An 8,532-nucleotide genomic window follows, 5' to 3' on the forward strand; every position below is an offset into this window, starting at 1 on the left:
TTAGAGATAAATCAACTATGTGCCGCTTTTGAATAATAGCACTGATTGCGACATTTCAGCCAAATAAATGGACTTACAATCGAATAACAACATTAATAATCGATTTTAATTTGGAATTTGTTTAATCAATTGATTTTAAATTCGATGTTAATAAAAAATATTATTATTTGGAAGCATTATATTCAAATCCACCATTATTATATACATTACTATAGACAATCCCAAGTATTTGCATTAATTCCAAGCATTTCATGAGATTTTTCCATCAGTAAAGATAAAATAAAACATGAATTTTTTTTCTATCAATGACAAATTTTTCAAAATATTCCTTTCCTTAAATATTTAAATTTTTCTTTATAATTGAAATTTAATGCACTTTGTGAATGCTTCTGAAAAATAATTTTATATTATGCAAAATATTCTAATGTTACTGTGATAGTTTTTTTCTTCTTTTCCGGAATTTCTGTGGTCATTTTCTATGAAAAAAAATCAGTTGTTTCAATGCCAGTTTTATTTTCATCGATTTATGTAATCTCTACTAATAATAATTATTAATTTGTAAACGCGGTTAAGGGGAAGTCTGCTGGGAATCGCGTTTGCTAACCAGAAACTGATGCTGTTGAAAGAGGAGATGAAGATAGCATTAATAAGCTGAAAGGGGAATTTTATTATCGACAAACACACAGCTTATCAGGAGAAATCCCTAACTGGTGTCTGGTCACCAATATTTCCCTTGATTTCAGGAATAATGTACGCTTAGGTGTGATGAAAAAGAAGCTGAATTTATGGATGAAAGAAGACATTGCGGATAATGGGCGTATATCCTATAGAGAAAAAGCAACGATATCTAATAAAGTAGAGGCATTTAACCCGCGAGCACTCGCACCGGGTATGACATGCCCGATCCATTTTCATTCAGTGTTTTTGTTGCTTCCTGTTTTTCGGATTAGGCCAGAATTTCATGTAGCTGCATCCAAGGCCACATTCTTTCATTAGGGGAAAAACCAGTTCTGTTCTAAAAATAGATTTTGAGAAAGAGGGGTTGAGGGCATGTCATACCCATGCGAGTCCTCGTGTTCGTCAAACGTTTCCATTTCTGTCTCTTAGTTTAGTGCAGTATGACGCGCTATATGAATTACGAGGAAGAAAGTGAATAGTTACGACATCTTATAGAAACTTTCTAGTGACGATGAACCGTTATCTGACGATAGTGTTGCCTCTGAGGATGAAGAATACTGCAGCGATCACGATTCTTCCACTGAAATTTAGACAGAAATAGAAGATGAATGTTCACTGTCAACAACAGATTGTTATATAGGTAAAGATAAAGTAACAAAATGGGAAAAGACAAAATATCGGCAAAATGTTAGGAAGCCTTCAAGGAACATAATTAGCAAGCTTCCAGGTAATACACCTTATTCAAAAAATGTCGCTTCTGAAAACACTGGGACTCGCTCTTTCAGAACAACATAGAAACCGTAAGCCTCAAGGAATAATAACAAAGCCAAGCACTTCTAAGGAATTGGGATTTACTAATAGTGAACCGCCTGCAAAAAAGCTCAAAGGAAACTATAAACGATGTGCATTTTGTCCATGTAATAAAGACAGAAAATCAAGGTTTATGTGCCAAAAATGTGAAAGGAGTCTCGGTGTAGAGCATCAGTATGTAATTTGTAAACATTGTCTCTAAACATGTAAGTAATTATTATTAAATTCACTTAAATTCTTAAATGCATTGTTTTGTAATATTTAACTACCTAAGGTTTGCTTATAAACAGTATTAATTAATATTTAAATAGCAGAAATGAATTAGGGTATGAGATACCCGGCGCGAGTTCTCGTGTTCGAAAATGGGTGCGAGTGCTCGCGGGTTAACAAATATATATCTAAGGAATATAATAGATGGCCACGCTGGTTGGATAACTTAAAATAATTGCAAAGCCATAGAATTCAGACAGTTTTTACTTTACACAAGACAAGAATTTTGGATTTACAGGAAACTTGGGATTCATCTGAATATATTAATATTTTTCTCTTTCAAGTGTATGTAAGAATGCTCATTGTTGAAACTATTGAAGTATTTCTTAATCACACCAAGCAGTTTAGTTTTCTAATTTAATTGGTTTGACGAAATATATGGCATTCAAAATGTATAGTAAAAGAGAAATGGGCTCATACATGTCACATTACGTAATACTGCGTTTTAAGCTTCATAATGTCAGTCTTTTCAAATTTGAAAATTGCATACAACAGTTAATAAGGAAATCAGAGAAGTCCCTTTAATAGTTGTAGAAAATATATCAAGAAATATCTGTTATAAAAACTATAACTTTTGCAGGAAATGAAGAAATTAATTGTGATTCTATGATAAAAATCCATTTGGATTGTTTTGTTCTGAATTGAATTCGAAAAATGATAGATTTTGCAATTTGAAATAAGGAGAGATAGTATTAATTTAAAAAATTGAAAAATAATCGCATGGCAATGGTACTATCAATAGCGTTGTACATTTTTAAACTGAAGGGAGCTTTATATTTTTATTGAAATCATCTTTTCTTGGTACTTGCGTAGTAAGCTAACTTCCATTCTTGAGATGTTTCAGACATTACAGAAAAGTTTGCTCTTTAGGCTATGGGAGAGGAAAGTGTAATGCTACTTTTGATGACATCAGATTAATGCAAATCGAAGTACACATAAATGTATCATCTTGTAATATTGAATTTCATGCATATTACTGCAATTATCGAGTTCGTTTGCTCCTACATATTTTCACTCGATTAAAACTAAATGAATTGTAGAAAAAAAATTTAGTACCTTTAAAAATGAAAATTATGTTTCGAAATTAAAACATCTGCTCAGAAATAAGAACTGCCATCGCTGTTTTCACATAACTAAAGGCTCAATGTTGCTCAACATTTGTCAGAAGGACATCGTTCCTTTTCTTTTATTTTCAACACCCTGCCTTTAGTTTCGAGATTGTATTCAATTTTGATGTTCTGCTTTCCTAACTGATTCGAATGCATATTGAAAACAATGAAATCCACATTTTAGGAATGCCATGTAAATATTCAATTCATTGAAATGAACTTATGAGCAGTAAATAAACCTAATCATAAATTGCGACACTGCATGCATCCTCTTCTCATCTCAGGAATTGGTCAATGATATTGCACGGTTTATTTCTTCCGCTCGTCTTCAAATTTTAAAGCAAATATTTCAATTAAAAAAAAAACTTTTTACCCATTTATTCAAGATCTGTATTTGTTTCTAAAATTTACGCAATTTATTCGCAGTTCTTACCTCTTTTCAACGATAAATGGAATTTTGAAAAATGAGTACTGACCAATGTTAGTGTCTTATTTATCTGTACAGAAGACTCCATTCGAAAATTAGTCTGCATTCAGATGCAATTTGACACGATGAAAGAAAATAAACAGCTGATATTATAAATGTTGGCAAATAACAAGAAAAAGACAACACCTTAAATTACAGACTGGAAATGATAAGAGGTTGAAATTAGCTTCTGAGACTTTAACCCTTTGCACTCGGATATTGACTCTCACTCACCATTCAAAGCTGCTCATCATTTTGACGTTTTATTTATTTATTTAATTTTGCTTATTAAAAATACCTGCAGAATAATAAGATGCAAATTAAGTAAACGGGAAAATTCGACTTAAAAAATTATATATACTTATATTTCGTAGCAATAAACAAGTCTTTGTATTAAATGTAATAATTACGTATCGAATTACTTTTACGAGTGCAAAAGGTTAAATGAGTTATGCACCTTGGTGGAAATGGTAAAAGAAAATTATCGGCAAAAAATTGTAAATAAATAAATGAGGAGAATGAAAAATTATTTCTTTTCTTTTCTAAAAGCCGATGGTGATTGTGGGGGCCTAAGGGTGCATGGATTTGAAATACATTATTCCATGATTGAAAACAAATTGCGGAAGAAGAAAAATATCAAATTTCTTACAAAAAGGAAGCATTCAGTTTGAAACTGAATAGAAGAAAAACATAAAAACAATCAGTATTCAATATTGATCACAAAAGGAATAAAACCTGCTTCATTTTGTCCCATACGAAATAATTTGCTACAAACATGATTCACACGTTTTTATAATGTGCATTTTATCTTATTGTTTTCACGGGAACTTAATGTTAGATATTTGAATGACTCTTTCTCCTCCTACAAGTAGTGAATAAAATTTCCAAAGATTCCAAACCAGGATTTTTCATTATTAGAAACTATGCTGTAGTTTCGTGTACGTATAAATATTTCCTTTTATAGAATCTGATTCTATATTCAATATTAAATTCTCGTTTAAAGTTCCACGAGGCTGTCCTTCGTTTATATTCATTATGCTTGCAATGAATGGCGTCTTCAACTGAACAATACTGTGCTGTTTTTGAAGAGTATTTGAACACAACAGAAGATTATTACTTGTTATTGAGTTTGTGTTTTGATCACTGAATTTGTCTCATTATATTTCCTAGCATTTGTGAAATTCAAAAGGTGTTAATCCATATAAGTTGCGTTTGTTTTGAAACCTTGGAACTAGACTTAAAATGCAATCAACATTATGATTTTATTTTCATGCAATGAATACCGGATATCCTTTTCTTGAAAATATGTTGCATCATGTTTTTTTTTCAGAAAAAAAAATGGCAATTATATAAGAATATTCACTACCTTATTTATAAGAAATTAAATATTCTTTCAGCAAATATTTATCTTCAGTACTTCTAATTAATTTTCTGGATCTTTTAATTTCGAACAATGGTCAAAAGACGTGAACTGTTAATCAGCAACAATATTTATGCTTGTGAAATATTTGAAATAGAAACTCCCAAACTGTTAAAGATTAAAGAATTGCAAGATTTGTTTCCGGATTTTATTTTACTGATGTTGTATTGCTTCTCAGTCCCATTCGAAAATAATTCTTCAGACACAATCTGATTACTGAAATATAACTTAGAATTAAATAATCATAAAAATGCATTGAAATTTATTTTTATCAGCAGAAAATAAATAGAAAACCGAATCGCTTCTTTTTGTTTATGGGGTGACGAAATAAACAAAAAATCTTAATTTAATCTTTAAAATATTGCGATAAATAGTTTTTTTAACAGAATCTTATTGGAATTCAAACCATTTCATAGCTATTAGTGCAGTTGAGTGATTACATTCATAGAAAATAATTTTAATAAAATGTAAGCCTTTATTTAATATACATGTATAATTATATTTTAATATCTTAACCAACGGGAGGATTCAGATTTTAAAAAAAAAATATTACATCACACATGCACACATTTTTGCTATTAATACCATCTCATCATTTTCATGCTGTAAATTAAATTTTGTTTGATATTAGAAAATAAACTAATTATCGCAATAATTTCATCTAACAGCGTCCTATCTTTCCGTACTTTGCATTGTTATTTCTCTTTTATGCTATATAATATTTAACATGCTGAATATTGATCCACTTGTAGATAAGATTGTAGAAAATCAAAATTTCCCGCCATCATGCATTCCTGCGCTCTTTTAAATACCGAATTCATTTAATTTAAGAAATTTAAAATTAAAATGCATAACAAAGGACAAAATCTGAATAGGTTGTATGTTTAAACTTTCATGCAATAATATCGGACTTTAAACAAAAGCTAAGTCTATTTTGAAAGGAAATCCTAATTTAAGATTACGGTCTAATAAAGAGGCAAGCACTTGAGTAGACCCTTAATGAGCATTAAAGTATTCTTGTGAAAGCTTTGAAATAGAAAAGATTAATCGATCAAAATTGATAAGATTCAAGAAATAAAAAAAAAATTCGAATTTCATTTTACTGATATTATACTTTCCATTCTAAAACAGTCTTTTATATATAATATAATAACAGAATTACAAGTTACAAGCAAATGACTATGAAAATGCATTCGATTGTATCTCTATTCACTCAAAATAAATGCAAATCAAATCTTCTGCAATAATTATGAGAAAAAGGAAAAAGAAAAAAGAAATTGATTTTATTATGAAAATATTATTAAAATATCAATTAACTGAATTTCGTGGAATTTTAAATGTTTTCCTATTTGCTAGTACATTAAGAGGGAAAAAATCATAGAAACGTTTCTGGTAAAAGTTCGTTTAAGGTAAATTTTCAATTTATGGACAGTATATTTCTATTTTAAAATCTGATTCATGCCCTTTATTTTTTATTTTTTTTTATAATACCTATTTTCATAGACAGATATATTTTGCCTGACAGGAGTTTTGATTGTTGAAATGAAAGATCAATATACACTCAAAGTAATAACTTCGAATCAATCGTGGTATTCAGGTTAAAAACAATCTTCCTTTTTCTAGGTTTCTACGCTATCTCTGTGAGGGTAATAGGCATTCTAGATCATAATATTTATTTTTGTTTTAACTCAGTTGCTATCTAGATTAAGATAAGGATATCACAAATAAACACATGAAGAGAATGTGGATTTTAAATATTAGACACTGGATATTTGAATTTATGGCAAAGGGCTCTAGCATGTTATTTAATAAATGAAACATTCATAATTTATTCATCGTTGAATATACTTTAACTATAACCATAAGTACCAAATGTAAATCTCATCAACAACGTTTACAGCATTAAACTGTAGAAGACAAGAAAATCTACGTTTTTCAATTATTTAAGAATTATTTAAAAAAATTTGATAAGTCGGAATTTTATTTTTGTTGGAAATTAATGGCTCGATACTTTTGCCAAATTTGTCGCAGAGTACTGACTTACGGTGAGCATCATCCTTGTGTATTTTATAAGAATGATGACAACGTGTATTCACTGCCAATGACAGGAAGTTCAGATGAAGATAATGAAGAAGACAAAGACAAATGTACAGAAAATTCGAATGAGAATTCTTTGTATTTAAGTCAGTCTTTCCAACAAAAGGAAAATAAAGAATTTGAGCTGATTAATTTATCGCTGTATCAACATAATGAAGAATTTAAGCCGCTTCCTACAAAAGTAAACAAGTCCAGGATTTCTGCAGAGTGCTCCGACAATGCACAACTAAGTGATCCTTGTGATATTTCTTATTTTTATCGCATTTCAGATGCTCAGGGGACGGAAGTGCAAGGCAAAGAAAACACATCTTTTACAGCTTCTTCAGAAAACATTGAATCTGCTCATAGACCTGAAATCGTCCATCGTGAAGCTTATGAAGAGACGACAGTTTCAGCCGGGTCAAGTGGTTTTCAGATACAAAATCAAAGTGCATCAGGTGTATCAGACCTGCTCTATGCAACAACTGATGAAGAATATAAAACTTCTCTTGAAAATAGCAAATGGCAAACTTTGAATTACGATAAAAAAAAATTTATTGATTCTCTAGAATGTGTCGTCAAAACAGGTCATTCAGAAAGTAAAAGTATTTCTGGAAATGAAAATTTGATTTTGAAGAATGTCTCAGAGTGTTTAAATCATAAAAATATTTCACCTGAAATGCATTCTCAAGGTCACAATAATAAGAAGAAATGGAGTACCGACTTGAAGGAACCTATCTCTACCAAGGAGGATGACAATGCTGTAGCTGGTCCTTCCGGATTCTGTTCTGGTAAGAAGAAATTTCCTAAGAACTCTTGTAAGAAAGATACTCCTAAAACGAATTATCGAACACGCACTAGCGAGAAGCGCGATATATGCAAGAAGCAGTTCTCTCAAAAATCAGGTCTCAACCTACATTACATAACCCACACGGGCAAAACGCCTTATGCATGTGATGTATGCGGAAAAGAATTTACTCAAAAAACAGATCGCGACAGACATCATCGAACCCATACCGGTGAGAGACCTTTTGTGTGCTACATCTGCAATAAAGGTTTTGCTCGAAAGTGTAATCTTAAGAATCATGTTAGGACTCATACTGGCGAAAAGCCTTTTGTATGTGATGTTTGTAATGAAGCTTTCGCTCGAAACGGTACTCTTAAAACACATGCTCGTACCCACACTGGAGAAAAGCCTTTTGTATGTGATGTTTGTAATGAAGCTTTCGCTCAAAAGGGTACTCTTAAAACACATGCTCGTACCCACACTGGAGAAAAACCTTACAAGTGTCCATTTTGTGGAAAAGCTTTCACGACCAGCAGCAATTGTAATTTCCATCAGAGGAGCGCGCATAAGTGAAATCAACTTGTAAACTACCGAAATAATTCTTTTAATCTTGTATGGAACTATTTTACATTCTTAGCCGAATTTAAACAATTTTAATATGTGAGGACACACGGGGGAGAAAAACCTTATTAATGTCCAGATTGTGAAATGACATTCGCGCACAACAGCGATTGTAAAAAGCATCACAGAAGAAAGCACGGGTGAAAGTAATCAGCAAATTACAGAAATAATTATTTTACACTTCCACGAAATTTTTTTTTACATTCTTTATCGAAATTTTATAGAATTAAGGAATTTTAAGTGAAAGTTGTTATAATTTTATTTTTAAATTTACTGTATGAATTTTATTCCTTTG

The 8,532-nt window shown here is 30.9% G+C and overlaps 1 protein-coding gene across 1 annotated transcript; it reads left to right on the forward strand.

Annotated features, from left to right (window-relative positions):
* Positions 1-6,802: 6,802 nt before the first annotated feature.
* On the forward strand, positions 6,803-8,532 carry LOC129972658 (zinc finger protein 177-like). The gene has a single exon (XM_056086870.1). It carries the CDS (start codon positions 6,855-6,857, stop codon positions 8,187-8,189), a length of 1,335 nt encoding a protein of 444 aa, XP_055942845.1. The 5' UTR covers positions 6,803-6,854; the 3' UTR covers positions 8,190-8,532.

This window comes from Argiope bruennichi, chromosome 6 (assembly GCF_947563725.1).
Source record: "Argiope bruennichi chromosome 6, qqArgBrue1.1, whole genome shotgun sequence".
NCBI classification, from domain to species: Eukaryota; Metazoa; Arthropoda; class Arachnida; order Araneae; family Araneidae; genus Argiope; species Argiope bruennichi.

Excerpts from the sequence above, each read along its gene's own strand:
- LOC129972658 (XM_056086870.1), top strand. The coding sequence starts at position 6,855 with ATGACAGGAAGTTCAGATGAAGATAATGAAGAAGACAAAGACAAATGT.